The sequence below is a fragment of the Mesoplodon densirostris genome, chromosome 3 (assembly GCF_025265405.1).
Source record: "Mesoplodon densirostris isolate mMesDen1 chromosome 3, mMesDen1 primary haplotype, whole genome shotgun sequence".
NCBI lineage: Eukaryota > Metazoa > Chordata > Mammalia > Artiodactyla > Ziphiidae > Mesoplodon > Mesoplodon densirostris.
Genome location: NC_082663.1, coordinates 78,264,829 through 78,281,748, shown reverse-complemented (window position 1 = coordinate 78,281,748; position 16,920 = coordinate 78,264,829). Strand labels below are relative to the sequence as shown.

General features: G+C 37.2%; 1 protein-coding gene across 5 annotated transcripts in view; it reads left to right on the top strand.

The window, feature by feature from the left end:
• MCTP1 (multiple C2 and transmembrane domain containing 1) overlaps positions 1-16,920 on the top strand; it is a 534,956-nt gene that overhangs the window by 166,103 nt on the left and 351,933 nt on the right. The window contains exon 1 of one of the 5 annotated variants that reach the window (XM_060093164.1): positions 10,883-11,078. The exons of the other annotated variants lie outside the window; for them this stretch is intronic. Coding sequence (XP_059949147.1) covers positions 11,022-11,078 — 57 coding nt within the window. The 5' untranslated portion in view covers positions 10,883-11,021. Of the gene's footprint in view, positions 1-10,882; positions 11,079-16,920 lie in introns of those variants that run through there. 5 annotated transcript variants of the gene reach the window in all.

The following is a 16,920-nucleotide window of genomic DNA, read 5'->3' as shown; positions in this document are numbered from 1 at the left end:
CCTTTACTGCATGTTCGCCTTTACCAATGAGATTTTTCCTTTTGTAATTTTTATATTTCTAGTTGTGATGTTTTCTTTTCTCCTTAGAGAAGTCCCCTTAACATTTCTTGAATACCTGATTTAGTGGTGCTGAACTCTTTTAGCTTTTGCTTATCTATAAAACTCTTTATCTCTCCTTCAAATCTGAATGATAACCTTGCCAGGTGGTGTATTCTTAGTTGTAGATATTTTTCTTTTCATCACTTTGATATATTGTGCCACTTCCTTCTGGCCTGCAAAGTTTCTCTAAAAAGTTAGCTGATTGTCTTATGGAAATTCTCTTGTACATAACTAGTTGCTTTCCTTTTCCTGTTTTTAAGATTCTCTCTTTATCTTTAATTTTTGCCATTTAAATTATAACGTGTTTTGGTGTGAACTTCCTTGGGTTCATCTTGTTTGGGACTCTGTGTGCTTCCTAGATGTCTGTTTCCTTTCCCTGGTTAGGGAGGTTTTCAGCTTTTATTCAATAAGTTCCCTGTACGTATAGCTGATTCACTTTCTTATAAAGCACAAACTAACACACCATTGTAAAGCAATTATACTCCAATAAAGACATTAACAAAAAAAAAGTTCTCTACTCCTTTCTCTCTCTCTACTCCTTCTGGGAGTATAATGCAAATCTTGTACACTTTATGTTGCCCCAGTGGTCTTGCAAACTATCCTCATTAAAAAAAAAATTTTTTTTCTGTTCAGCTTGGATGATTTTCACTACTCAGTCTTCCAGTTCACTGATCCATTCCTTTCTATCATCGAATCTACTGTTGATTCTTTCTAGTGTATTTTTTATTTAAGTTATTGTATTCTTCAGCTCTGTTTGGATCTTCTTTATATTTTCTAACTTTTTGTTAAACTTCTCACTGTGTTCATCTCTTCTCTTGAAATATTCTCTTTGTTGAGAATATTTTTGATCATTACCTGGAACTCTTTATGAAACAGGTGGCTTATCTCCACCTCATTTTGTTTTGTTTTGTTTTGTTTTTCTGAGGTTTTGTCTTGGTACTTCATTTGGAACATATTGCTCTGTCTCCATTTTGCCTGATTCTCTGCTTTATCCTCTGCCTTGTCTCTATGTATTAGGTAGGTCATTTACATTTCCTCATCTTGGAGAAGTGGCCTTATGTAGGAGATGTCCTGTGGGGTCCAGTTGCACATTCCCCTCTGGTCACCAGATCTATATGCTTTAGGGGTACCACCTATGTGGGCTGTGTGGGCCTTTCTGTTGTGTCAGGGCCGACTGCTGTAGCGTGCTGGTAGGCAAGGCTGGCCCCAGCCTGGTTGGCTGCTAGGACTGCCTTATGCAGTGGCTGCTGACCTGGTGGGCAGGGCCAAATCCCAGTGCGTCTAGCTCCACAGCCCTGGGGGGTGGTCTTGGGGCTGTTGCTGACCTGCTGGTGGGAAGGGCTGGGTTGCCAGGTGGCTGGCTGTGGAGGCCAGGGAGTTCCAAGACTGGTGCTACCCTGATAAAGTAGTCAGATTTTTAAAACCTACTCTTTTAACAACTATGGAATATTGCCTCAAAAATGACTTTAAAATTCCTAAAATGGGGCCTCCCTGGTGGCGCAAGTGGTTGAGAGTCCGCCTGCCGATGCAGGGGATACGGGTTCGTGCCCCGGTCTGGGAGGATCCCATATGCCGCGGAGCGGCTGGGCCCGTGAGCCATGGCCGCTGAGCCTGCGCGTCCGGAGCCTGCGCGTCCGGAGCCTGTGCTCCGCAACGGGGGAGGCCACAACAGTGAGAGGCCCGCATACAGCAAAAAAAAAAAAAAAAAAAAAAAAAAAAAAAAAATTCCTAAAATGGTTTTATGAAATGGAGACAATGCAAGGAAGAATGGAAGTAGCAAGAGAATGAGAAGAGAAGTATGAAGGGGCCCTGGGAGACGGGCTGAGTGTGGGCTGTGTTGAGAATTCTCAGGTATAAAACTAGGGAAGCAGTACTGCTAGGGGAGTAAGCTGTGTTTTGATGACCAGACTATGTGAATTGTGTAAGCAAAGATGGTTGGACTGTTTCAGAGAAGAGAGAACTGAAAGAAAGAAAGCATTATAGGTATTGTCTCTTTTTGTTGAGTGCCAGTTTATGAGCTGGTTCAGAAGCATGCTCTATCTCCCAAGATGACAGTTTCTGGAAAGAGTTTATAAACTTAACCAAACACCAGAGACCATAGGGGAATGCAACATATCCCACACTTAAACAGATCTTCTGAATTCAGGATTGAGTTAACTTTGTAGACCCTGTCTGGGAGGGTCTAAATTGGATTAAGTGGTATAGCAACCAATGAAGGCCTTTTCTCACTATTTAAATAGAAAAGTTCCCTTCACATTTACTACATGAGTCAGAAGGTGTTATTTTTCACCAAATCTATTCCAAAGTATTATTTTTAATAAAAGTTGGCAATTTATGGATCTGAAAGCTCCATTTTCAGTTTAACAGAAAGTGTGGTTTAAAGTCAGATGTGTCCACATCAATTTCTTTATGTTCAATGCACTTTTATTCTGAAATTAAGCTTCCTCAATTTCTAAGAGAAAATGACCTTTAAATTAAACTCTGGAATATTTGATTCATCTTAGATTTCTCAAAAGTATTCCAATCTTTACTTCCCAGAATTTATAAGTGCAGATATAAAAAGTATTCCTTTAATTTCCTCTGCAATACTGAGGAAAAAAAGGTATAGAATTAAATTTGTCACCCTCCTTGGATATATCTCCTAAGAATAATTGTATCTAGGCCTGTAATATTTTATGGTGCTTACTTACTTCATAATTATCAAATATAGAAGAATTGCAGTTTTTCTAATTGGTATATAGTAAAGAGAAATGATATGGCATAAATTTTTCCCCTTGTGTTTCTATCTATCCTCCTGAAAAATTGCACTTACAATAGTATAGAAATTAACATTTGAAATTTGAATCTTCATCATTTCTTCCAAGGAAACATTGTAAGAGTAGCACAAGACTGAAAGCGTGGACATTGGAGCCAGACTGCCTATGTTTGAATCCTGGTTATGCCACTTACGGGGCTGTATAATCTTGGGCAAGTTACATAACTTCTCTTTGCCTCAGTTTCCTTATCAGAATAAGAATATTTTAGTGCCCACTTCATAAGGCTATCATGAGGAAGAAATTAGTTAATATTGGTAAAGTACTTGGAATGGTGCCTGGCATATAATAAGTACACGGTGCATGTTTGGTGTTAAAAACAGTGAAGTGAAATAAAGTATACAGACAACAAGAGCACAGTGTTTAAAGGTGTGGATTCTAATCCCAACTCCGCTACTCGTTAGCTGTGTAAATGTGGTCAGGTTACTTAAGCTCCTTAAGCCTCCATTTCCTCCTTTGTAAAATAATTGCCAAAAATAGTACTAGCTTCACAGAGTTTCTGAGGATTTCATGGGATGGTCTTTAGCAAGCACATAGCACAATATCTGCTTCCTAGCGCTGATGATTGCAGATATGTATTTTCATTTCTGTGGGCATTCTGTCTGTGTTCATTGGGTTTTCTCTTTGATTTCTTTACTTCACACTTCTAGGTCACTTCTGGACCTTCATAGAATCAGATAGGAATCCTTTGAAAGGTATGGCCATGGGGGCAGAGTGAGGGTAAATTAGGTTGTAAGATAAATTACTTAAGCTCCCAGGAGGCCTTGCAGGGTGGACTTGTGTTAGGGCATTTGCTACTATCCATGGTCTGGCACAAAGCCTTGTGGGCCCAGAAACCATGCTCATCAGCAGTTCCAGAGCCCATTTGTCCCCCAGATCTGGGCTCATATTAACAAAGCTCATATGACTAATGTACAGAATCAGAATGCCAATGTTTCCATTTACAATGAGAAGTGAAACTGCTGGGGTCTGGTGGCTCGTGTCCCCACCCAGCCCTTTCTGTGCCTGTAGGCAGGCCACCACTAACCAGCCTGCCAACTTATTAATTTATAATGGGAGACATAGCTGCTGAGTTGCTCCTTAATTTCCTCAAATTTCCAGCAAGTTCTCCCTAAAGTCATGTAAACAGGGTACCAAATTCTAATCAGAAAGTAGTTTGGTGAGCATGGCATCAGAAGACAGTTCATTCTCAGCCTGATGGGTGTAATGGAATTAGACGCAGATTTATAATAATAAGGGACATGCCACCAGCCCAGAGCACCCTCGCCCAGCATTTGAATGGCCATGCCCTATGCTTGCTTCTGAGATTGCTTTGCACCTATTTCCTTGTCTGGACCATGTTTTTCTACTGGCAGAATCAGTATGTTTAATAGATTATTGTCAGGTCTGAGGATCCAAGACTGGCTGTTCCATGGGTACATCTGACCTTCAAAAGCTTTAATTTGTCTCATACTATATAGAGGCTAAGATTTAAAAATCAGGAGTATTCACATAACCAGAAAAATTGGAAAAAATATTTGAAAAATCCAGAGATCTAGCCTTCCTGGGCCCTTCCCACATGGGGTCAACTCTCTGGAGCTGAGCACAGACTGTCCCCTGCAGATGAGGCTGGAGTACTGCCCTTCAGTCCATGCACGCAGGTCCCCACCAGGTCCACGACATTGATGCATTACCTACTGGTAATGCACACGCCTTCAGGCGTTTGAGTTTATATCATTCTGACAATTAAACTTGCCTTTATTTATCTATGTGCTCTGACCTACTATATTTTTATTTCAGAGGTTAATTCTCAAAGGGCAGTCTTATTTTCTCTTTTCCAGATTCATTTTACTGTCACCCCCAAGTGACAAATTGAAAACACATTTGAGTTTGTTAAGTCCTAGAGGGTTCCAGTGATAGAAGACTGAAGTGTAAAGCTGATAGCTTCAAGGAAGTAGGATACCCTTAATCTTTGCAGAGGAAATATGTGATGCTGCTGGCCACCTTTCTCTATTTCTAGCTTGAGTCCTTTCTTCCTCCTGGGTGAAGAATATTAAGTACTTTCATATTCTATACTTTTTAAAATGCTCTAGATACTACCTACACTGAAAGAAACATACTATGAACATTGTATTTACAAAAGTGATAAATATGGACGTTTTGTTTATAGATGTATTTACCATGGAATTTCTTTAAGGAATAAGAGCTTATTTTTAACTTCAGTATTACAAATTATGAATAATCAGATACAGGAAGATTTGCCATTTGTTATGATTCCTAAGAACTACTGGCTTTTTTGTTTTTTAACTTTCATGAATGGAGAAAAGGTCATTATGTAATTGGATTACTGATCATAAAAAGGAATTAGCTTCCCAAGGAAGCATTTTTTTCCAGTGAATAACCTGCCCCTTAATTCCTATTAATCTTCTAAATAAATTAGGATTAATTTATGAATGACCTATTTCGGAAAATGGATTTGCTTGAGAAAAGAGAAATGTCAGTTGTAGATCCTCCTATATCTCACAGGTCTCTTTTACCTCAAATTTGACTACTTGATATAATCTTTGGGGTGCAAGGTAATAATAATCTTTTGGGGTGCAAGGTAATCTTTTGAATAATCTTTGGGGTGCAAGGTAATAACATATTCTCTTCTCTCTGCCTCATAGCATCTTGTATATATCTCTTACAATAACACTTACTCCATCTTACTTAAACCAGTCCTAAATTAAGTAATGAATTAGCGCAATCTCTGGCACAGAGTTATTTCTCCATTTCACCATCTTCATCATCTGCTCCTAAGTTTTCTTTCCTCAGTTAGACTCCATATTTCTTGATGATACAGATTGCTTCATGTGTGTGCACAATGTGGGGCACATAGCAGGTACTCAGTAATTGATGAACTAAACTCATTGGAAATAGGAGATCTCAGATCCTCTTTAGATATGCAGTCTGCCATTATTTTTGGAAATGCTTCAGGAATCATGACTGAGGAACACTTAATTTTCACCATAATTTTGACTCAAGAAATATAGACAAATAACTGGAAAAAATAAAGTTTTAAATTAAAAAACCATAAAATTTTAAAATAATGAACCACAAAAGATATTGTGAACAATGATAAAACAAACCACACACTGAGGGATGATATCTATAGCTCATATAATTGACAAAGGAGCTGAACTGTAATATAGAAAGACCTTCCCAAAAATAAGTAAAAGAAAGACAAACAACCCAATAGGGAAAAGGCCAATAATAATTAGATAAGATGCTCAACTTCAGTAGTAATCAGGGAAACCATAGTTTAAACACTGAGATACTATACCAGTCGCAAACAAATGGCAAAAATGTCAGAGTCTGGAATATCAGTACTGTGGATATTGTTTCTAGGAATCTAGTGCAAGGAAGACTCTCATACACTGCTGGTTGAATTGTAAATTAGTCTAATTATGTTGGGATGCAGTTTGGCAATTTCCAGTAAAGTTGCAGTTGTGTATATCCTTTAACCCTACAGTTCTATCCCCTGTTATTCACCTTGAGAGAAATTCTTGCACATGTACAAGAATTAGAGTAGTTTAATAATAGCAATAAATTAAAGACAACCTAAGTTTACCAACAGGTGAATGGATGCATGGATTGGGATGCTATATAGCAGTTAAAAAGAATAAACTATGTAGAACTACATGAAACCTCAAGGTAATGCTATGCAAAAAAACCCAAAAACCCAAAGCATCTATATACCATGATACCATTTTATGAAGCTTAAAACATGCAAATCAGTATCTTGTTTATGGATAAACACATATATAAAATATAATATATATATTATATAGATATATGTATAATATAAATTTATATATATAATATTATTTATATATATATAATATAAATTTTTATATTAATAAAATATAAAAAAATGTATGGGGATGATGAAAGATAATCCTATAGAGTGTTTACCTCAGGAGGGAATGGAAGGAGATAGAATAGGCAGGGGCATATGGTGGCTTCCATTGTATCTGCTATGTTTTATTTCTTCCAGGAAATCTGAAGCAAATTTGGCATAATGTTAAGATTTTCATTGGAGGCAAGGATAATGGGAGGAGAAGGTCAACAGACTCTGTAGGAGGTTTAAGTTACCAGGATAAGTGGGCTTTGAGAATAAAATAGAGCAGTACTCACTGTTAACAAACACATCAGTCTGTCAGCACTGTGTAAATTCCAATTCTGCTTAGCTTTACTAAGCATCAAAAGGGCCCTTGGGCTTCCCTGGTGGCGCAGTGGTTGAGAGTCCGCCTGCCAATGCAGGGGATGCGGGTTCGTGCCCCGGTCCGCGAGGATCCCACATGCTCTGGAGCGGCTGGGCCCGTGAGCCATGGCCGCTGAGCCTGTGCGTCCAGAGCCTGTGCTCCGCAAGGGGAGAGGCCACAGCAGTGAGAGGCCCGCGTACCACAGAGGAAAAAAAAAAAAAAAAAAAGGGCCCTGACTCCTGTCTCACACTCTGAGCATCTTTAGCTGTGTGATTTTTAAAGAGGGAATACTGTGGAAATCTAGGGGAATATAAAAGCAGGAGGTGGTACCTAAGATAATGTGAAGATTTCTGAGGACTAGATCAAGCCAATAAAAACAACAAAGGTTTAGAGTTTCTGTTAATTAGGACAGCAGTTGTGCCCAATTCAGAGACCAGAAGCCTTTCAGTGAGCTGATAATAGGCCAGTTTATTTACTGTGATCCAAGACTATCTAAATTAATATAAAGATTATTATTATAAATATTTGGCTGTTGATATGTTGACAGTTGAATAAATCCAAGCTGTATTTTTATGAAGTCAATAAAAGTGCTTTCAGGAGGCCAAGAGAAAAAAAAATCAAAGACCTTAGCCAATCTTAGAAGGTGCACTGGAGATTCTCTTGTAGCTTGCTGTCTGTTCCTATCTGTCTCTGTCCTGTCTTTGTCTCTCTCAACATATCTTTTAGCCACACTGAAAAGGTAGACAATACATAAATTTGGGCTGGTAAAGAATGGAAAGAGTGGGGTAGAGAAGAGCACTTTCACTTCTGTTACATTGTTTTAAAGAAATAACAAGAGTAGTCCACTCAGAGTGAGAATGATGTAGTACAGTGAGAAATATAAAATATCAAGTTGTTATTTTATTTTAAAGAGTAACATGTTCTTTTCAGATTACCTAAGGAATACACAAATTCATTTTCATTTTATGAGATTTATGCAATAGGTAATAAACTAAGCAAAATGATTGGCTCTCTCCTTGTTCCCCATCACCCTCTTATTTCGAATCTCTTTCCCAGACATAACCACTTGTCCACAATTGGTGTGCACTCATCCAGACCCTTTCCTATGACTTTGTATATAAAAATTCATGTACCCAGAACTGGGATAATGTATTTTTCTGCAACATGTTATTTCCATGTAATGTCTTTTAGGGAGCATTCATGTCAATGCATCTAGATAGCCTGTTTTTTTATTGGCTACATAATATTCCTTAGTATAGATAGCTCATTATTTATTTAACCCTTCCATTGTGCATGGCCCATTGCAAAGTTTCCAGTTTTTTTACTATTATAAAAAATTCTGCAGTGAATATTCTAGTACATCTATCATTACAGCAGAGGGCATATGCAACTTAATGCATGGCCAGATCTAGGAACTACAGTAGTGTTGTCCAGAATCTGCCTTTCTCATCTTCAACTTTGGCTTTTTTTTGGTTGGCCTCATTTTCAGACAACCTCACTTCATGTGGTAGCAAATATGTCAAACAGAAGTTCCAGACTTACATTCTACAAACTTTACAACCTCTCTCCCAATGTCAGCAAAAGTGTAAGGGTTGCCTCTCACTGGACCAGCTTGGGTCATGTGCCCATCCTTGACCCTATCACTGCAGCTCTGTGGATAGTTTACACTGGTCAGTCAGGCCTGGGTCACATGCCCACTTCTGGGGCTAGGTCAGCATGATGTAAGCCACATGGATTGAGAGGGAGGGAGGAATAGGCGATTTGCTAGATAAAAATGAGGATTATGATACTAGTAGAAGGAGGAGGCACGTTGCTGCTCAGGCAAATATATAATTGTCACTACAAATGTCTTATAGATAATATTTTATGTTTTTGTGAGTAGCAGATAAATAGATTTACTAATGGTATCTAGATTTATGTCATAAGGACCAAAGGATTCTTATAAGTATCTTTCAAAATCTTTGCTAGAGTAATGAAACAAGTATATAGTTTCTATATAATATTGTGTATGAAAAGAAAGCATGTTATAGATTGAGGATCATTAACATTATGAAAAAGAGATATTTTTTCAATTTAGGAAAGCGTTACCCAATATATTTGCTAAATATTCAGTGACAATGATAGATTGTATCAACGACATGATAGATACTTGGTCTTAAATCACATTTCTTAATAGTCTACTATTTGCCAATCCATAATACAACTTCTGTATTTTATTTATTCATTTATTAAACAACGTTTATTAAATTTTGCTATGGACTGATCACCATGCCAGGGGCTGGGGATGAAATACCGACTACAAGATCCCTGCCCTCAGATTTCTTACATTCTTGTTAGGGCCCACAGACTATAAGTAAGTAAACAAACAAATAAAGAAGAAAATTCCAGGCTGTGAAGGAAATGTAAAGGATCATGAGATGCAAAGTAATTGGGGAAGGTCGTTTCAGGTAAGGTGGTAAGGGAAGCCTTCTCTGAAGAGAGCATTTGAACTGCAACTGAGGACTAAGAATGAACCTGAAACTCTAGACCTATGCTGAAGCAATATGGTAGCCACTAGCCATGTATTGGCCATTGAGTACTCAGATGTAGCTAGTTCAAATTAAAATGTAGTATAAATGTAAAATACACATTAGCTTTCCAAGACTAGTACAAAAATTATAAAATATTTAATTAATTTTATATTGATTATAGGTTGAAATGATAATATTTTAGATATATTAAGATAAACATTATTAAAATTAAGTTTACATGTTTCTTTTCCCTTCTTTAATGTGATGACTAAAATGTTTAAAATTACATATGTGGCTCACCTTATATTTCTACCGAACAGTCCTGGTCTAGATGGTTTCAGTGTATTTGCTATTATTGACATGTGTGTTTTCAGTTTTTTGTCCTTGCTGTTGGTGATGGCAACTGAATTTATGTAGTAGATTTTTCTCCAAGGATCTATGTCTATAATGTTTATTGACTGAGATGTCGAAACGTAATAATTCAATGTGTGATTAAGCTTAGTACAGCTCAGAGTTAAGAGGTATTGGGAGGTGGGAAAAGCACAGAAAATTGCCGCAGTTACTAGAGAAGTTGTGTCATTAGTCATGTTTCTTTAGAAATGTTCACGAAACAGATAAAGGAAGGCTCTGAGTTGGAGAGGTAGGTAGAGCTCGCATCACACGGTAATGACAGCGTAGGACAGGATTTCTGTGGGAATCAGCAACAGCAAACCACGAAGATCTATTTCCATTCTCTACTTAGTGAAGAAGATTCTATTGTGTTTTGTGGAATTGCTACTTCTTGCATGTTAAAATAGAGTTTTATCCTACACTGTGTTTGCACTGACGGAACATTAGTGACTTTAGTGTGCCTCTTTTTGTATCTCTGTCAGAGGGATGTTGGCAAGTTCACACACATTTAATAACATTATACTGATTCACGGTGGAGAGCAAGCAGGGTAGTTTTTCTTTGTGCCATGCTATTATTCGAATTCCCATTTGCGGCTTGTGCCACAGGGAAGAAGTTGACTAAAAATGCACATGTGATTTAGCGGGTGAAAATTTTCAGTTTTAGTTTCTAAACATTTGAGGCCCCCAAATGTGATGTTTGTTACGCAATCTAAGTTTTATGAGGGGAAACTGTGTCCCTACTGGTTTGAGAGAGAGTTGAGTCATATCCTGTGAATGTGAAGCAACGGTGTTTAAACATCACGGGTTCCTCTTACTTTCATTCTAAGTTGCTGCCTTTTAGAGCAGCAAGTGCTATCTGCGAAGAGGCTGCTACTAGCCCTTGGAGGAGAACAGCCTCTCTTGCCGGGATTCAGTAAAGAAAGCCAAGTCTGAAGATGCAGTTCTGTCACTGGAGTGAAAGATGTTTTGTTTGTTTCTAATCAACTATGCTGTATAGCTGCAAGCTGAAAAGTGTCTGTCATTTGCCAGTTATTTATAATAAGGTAAGTGTTATATTTTGGTTCACTCATTGTATTGTGGCAGCCTTGAATTAATGTGGCAGTTGTATGCGATCTTGCCTCAGAAAATGCCTTCTCACAGGGTCTTGACAGTGGCTTTGATATTCTCATGCAAATAATTTTAAATGTATGGTACAATCCATTTGTGAGATACTTATTAGATTGATATTGCTTGTATGATAATTTTTAATGAAAAATATAGTGCCTGAGATGTGGAAAGATTATAGTAGCTTTATGTTGTTTTTTTCTTAAGGATTAAGTTGTACCAGAATTATTTTTTTCTTTTTGCTACTCTGTTGTCTTGGTTGAAGGTGAAACGTGAATGCATAAAATTCATACGATTATACTTGGATTTTTATTCTAAATAATCATAGCTCAACAACTATGTTTCTCCATTACAAAAAAAAAAGTCTTAGTAATTTTTAGAAAAAGTTGAAAGTTGAAAAGTAGCACCTCTTGCTTAGGCTTTTTATTTTAAGTGAAAGGCCATCATATTTTTAAACTTTGGCTCTGTTTGTTTCAAAATGTGTGTGAGTTTGTCACAAGTCCATTTCCTCACTTGTTGGAGACACATATACGTTGTATGGATGGAGAAATCTGTGGCTAGAGAAGTGAACAAGAGGTTTGCTTTTCAAATTCTCGAAGCTTGCTGCAGAAAGGTTGGGGTGGAAGACAGGAATGTTGTCTTGGTTTTTATTGATTAAAGAAATTACATCAAATCAGAGCTAAAGGTGTGTCTGGTGTCACATCACTTTGGAAAATCATATTTAAGTCCTTTGAATTCTTTGGAGGTAGAAAAGGTTAATTTGATTGTGAGAGCTATAGCTGTGAATTTGTGAGACGTTGCTGAATTGAGGGGTTTTGTATGTTTAAGGACAGTTGGCATTACGATACTTTTTTTTAATTGAACCACTATCATGCTTAGAGATCGTTTCATTTCTATTCAAAATTATGCCCACTACAAAATTGCTAGATTCTAACTACAGCTTGGAGATTATTTTCCATTAGATATATACTCAATAGCTCAAGTTTTACAAAGGTTAAAGGGAAGGCATGTAGTTTTCCTCTTCTGTGAAGGGGAAATTAAAATTAGTTAAACTTCCAAACATATTTGAAGGCAATATTCTGAATTAGAAGAGGAAAGCTTTAAAGAAAATGACTTAGCACTTTGAGAGCCTTTGGGACCTTGCATAGTGAAAAGGCACATATCCCAAAAGATTAGAATATGAGATGTTATGAATAGAATATCCTGATGCTTGATATGTATAAAACTTTGCTTTTTTGCCAGGGCAGGGATGGGGCTGTTCTGGTGAGTTAAGTATTCTGCCTGAGACTTTTTTCTTATGCTATATGTGGATTATTAAATGTCAATAAAAAGATAGAATGTAATACATCTACATCAAGACAAAAGCTATCTTATTGCAATTTGCACCATTTCAGATTCTTAAATATGGAATATAATGGCCGTCCAAACTGTTGTTATATATGAAAACTCAGACCGATAAAATGTTGTAAAATCAAGATTTGATAATATGCTCTGTTTCAATTGTAGACTTAATTTTTTTATGACATTGTACAGCCAACTGGTAGGTACCTGATTAGATTATTGTTTCTCCTCCTTTCTTTCTGTTTTCCCCATCCTTTGGCTGTTTTCCTGCTTCTTTGCCCTTCCAGGAGGAGTGTGGGTAATGGGCAGAGAGAGAGAAGGAAAGTGAGCAGATCAAATAGTGTAGTGCTTTTATTTCTCACCTCTCATGATGGTTTTGATGAGAAATGAGGTCAGGAAGAGGTTAGATATAATGACAAAAATGAGTCTTTTAGATAACCTTTTAGATTTCAGTTAATCAAGAAATTCCTTGACCTCTGAGATGAAGAATAATTGGGAGCTTGGTTGGGACAAGCTTATCTACCTTACAGAATTGTTGCAAAGATGAAATATCACATCTGTTGTAGTATTTTGTTAACTGTAAAGTTTATTTATTTATTTATTTATGGCTGCGTTGGGTCTCCGTTGCTGCGCACGGGCTTTCTAGTTGCAGCGAGCGGGGGCTGCTCTTTGTTGCGGTGTGCAGGCTTTTCATTGTGGTGGCTTCTCTTGTTGTGGAGCATGAGCTCTAGAGCACGGGCTCAGTAGTTGTGGCTCACGAGTTGCTCCATGGCATGTGGGATCTTCCCGGACCAGGGCTCGAACCCGTGTCCCCTGCATTGGCACATAGATTCTTAACTACTGCGCCGCCAGGGAAACCCTAACTGTAAAGTTTTATACATATTTTTGAGGAATTGTTTTTGTGTCTTCTTGAAGTAAAGGTACTGGCAAGACATCAGAGATACTCAGAATTCCACTCTGGATTCAGAATACTTATTTTTAGTAATAAGGGTCTCCTTTTTCTCTCTTTTTTTAAACTATTTTACTTGTTAATTTCCAACCTATATAAAAATAGTATGCAAAGGTAAGCTGCAAAAAGAAAAATAAAAACCCAATTTTACCTAAGCCTCAAGTGCTGTTTAAAACTTTCAAAGAGCTGGAGGAAGCTCATCCTCACTCAAAAGATATTTATCAAGTGGTGATTACATTTTATCTTCAACCTAAAATCAAGACACAATTAGGGGCAGCATCAGCAGAAGCACATAACATGACTTTTTTTTTCCTTTTAAAATATTTTTATTTTAAGTAAGGCTATGTTTGAAGGGTTCACGATGAGGAACTACAGAGTAGGAAGAAATTATTTTATAAAGTAGTCTTTCTGACTCCTGAGAACTAAATCTTTCTGGATTATGCTTTAGATCTAGGGTCCCTAGTGAATCCTACTGGGTATCAAAAGCAGCACACTCACTGGGTAAAATACACAGTGATCACTCCCCTACCTACTTCTGAAAATCAGTTATGAGGATCACTCACCATAAGCTCTGTGAACTCCACAGAGCTTATAAATATCACTATCACCAAGTAAGATACACAGAATTATATATTTGGAAGGGAATTTAGATGTCATCTCATATCTTCTTATTTCACAAAGAAGAGAATTAAGGTCCAGAACGCTTAAGGAAGGTGCTTAACTTCACTCAGCTAGTATCTAAACCTGGATTTTTTTTTTCTCCCAGGTTAGCTAGAAATTGATCAGAAGATTAGCTGTTTCCTACTGTAAAGAGTTTTTTAAAAGATAAATACTATTTTCAGTATTGATGAACATCCTTATAGGAAACTATATCCCCAGAGAATGTTTCAGAGAAGTCATATTGCCCTGTCTACAGGTTTTGTGGGCTGAGAATTCTCATTGGATATAGTTTAATGGAGCATGGATTTGTGGAGTGATTGTCAAACTATAGCATATGACTCTTGGAATCTCTTAGCTATTGCCACAGTAGAAGTGTTCAAGCCCTTACTCTGAGGAGTTGAATCATAAGAGTAAACGTGCATAATGAATGGGGGTAGATTTTGTAGCTTTTAAAATTATAGTTAGCATTGTAGATTGTTTTGATGCTTGTTGAAAGTAGTTAGAAAAAAGAGATTCCCCAAAAACTTACTCTTAAAAAGAGATTAGGAAAATTAAAAAAAAAATTAACTTACAGCCATTTCTGTTAGAATTGATCTGGCTATTTTATTTTTATGGAACACTATTTTTCAGAGAGATGAGATGGGAGAACCATGACCTTTAATAATTATAAAAGTTAATGACATATATCCTAGTATACTAATGAACAAATTAGATTCATAAAGAAAATTTTTCTTTAAAGCCTCTTAACACTAAAATTAGAAGGCAGGTTAATTAAAAGATTTTTTTGTGTGTTGGTGGTATTAATAAGGGTTATATCTTACTCCTAAGAATTCAAAATATGGTTACCATTTCCTTTAATAAAAAATGTAACTCTTGTGAAAGATATATACCGTATCTTCATTTGCTGTGCTCCAATTTATAGCTTCAATAAATAAGTGGAATTTAACATCATCCTATCTCATGAATAAATTCTAGCCCTGCTTTGTAATAAAATTCATGTTAATTTTGATTCCAAGGACTACATGAATCTGCTTTATAACTATTAGGAGATAAAGAAAAACAGATGAGATAAATAGTTTAAAAACTTTGCTAAATGTAAGTGCAGTGAGATTGTGTGTGGTCTGAGGGACAGAGATCTGGGCTACAGGATGGGTGGTGGGAGAAGCAGTATTTCTTTGTACTCTTGACCCCTCCTGTGGTTTTGGAGCTGACAGGGAAGCCCATGTCTTCTTTTGATTTTGTTTTCCAATCTACAAAGTTGAGAAGACAACTTTCGTGCTAGACGACCATCCCACACATCCTGCAGGTACTTCGTAAATATTGGTTAATAACCCTATGCACATCAAAGTGGGTGAAGCACTTTCAACTCAGTTGCAGAGTCCATAGATGTGCCATTGGTATAAGTGCCAAGACTGGTAATGAATACCCCCTTGAGAGAAACCCAAGTAGGAAAGCTTTGGAAATGGTTTGTTGGGTTTTAATTCCATCTTAATTTAGTAGAGCTACTCAAAATTAGTCACTTGGTCTCCCTTTACTTGAGTCATTTCACTACTGGGATGGATTAGTAATAGTTATTTATGGCAATTTACAGCATACCCAAATGTAACAAGTCAGGTTCCAAATCCCTCACTCCATGAGTGTTTCTCTCCAAGATGAAAATAATAATAATGGCTAACATGTAAATCAGACTGTATAATACTGTATCTTTTAATGAACTGTCTAATTTATTTCTTAAAACTACCTTATGAAATTTGGGCACTATTATTATTGTTCCCTTTTCACAGATGAGGAAACTGAAGCATAAATTAAGTGACTTATCCCAACATCACACAAATGGTAGTAGAATGATCAGAGTTGAACCTAGGTAGTCAGACTTCAAAGCCAAGATTCTTAACTACATTCTGTGCCACCCCCAGTTTGAATCCCTTGATCCCAGTAATATGAAGTGACTCCTGTAAAGTGCTACAGAGAGGAAAAGAAATATCTTAAATGTTACTACATTTAATCATTTTCAGGACTCGAACATTCTCATTTGTTGTGAAACCCAGGCCTTTATTAGCCAGAAATAAATGGAAGTTATTTGAGAATTCATGTGGAATGAGGCTAGTAATAATGCAAAATGCATCTGGAATGAGCAGACGTAACTGAGTTCTCCTAGGTGATCGTAGTCTTTGGTGATGTGAAAAGATTTCTTTTTTTTGAGAGAGAGAAACAGCTCTCGATGTACACATAGTCAACAGTCCTAGGAAAACTTGTGGGAATTTGTATGTTTTGAGGGAGGGTTAATGTCATGTCTCCTTTTCTTTGTACACTCCCTAAACATTTCCTGATGAACGTCATTTGGGGGAAGGAGCACACTGAATGAATGGTAGAAGGATTTTAGGTCTGTTGTGCGACTAGATCCATTTTGATTTACCTTCTCCAGAGAGTCCACAAATTATGCTTGAAGTTCTTAGGTAATTTTCAAACCTTCTTGTTTCCTTAGGTCTCACAAACAAGCACTTGCTTCACGATGTTTTATACCCTCAGTGCTAGCACAGTGCCTAACACATAGTAGAGCCTCAGTAAGGCTTTCTGGCAAGATGGCTGGATGGACACATGGATGGATGATAGGGATAAACTGGGGCATATCCACATCTGCTTCGAGTCATGACTCATGTACCTGAGACTGGATTAGGACCAGACTGTTACTGAGCTTGTGGGCACAAGGGAATGAAGTATGAGATGTAAAAGGATTTACCTCAGTTCATCTCATACTTCATCATCTGATGGTTTTCAGTGTGAAACTGACATGCCTATAAGTCATTTTTTGCCACAGACCTTTCCCACTG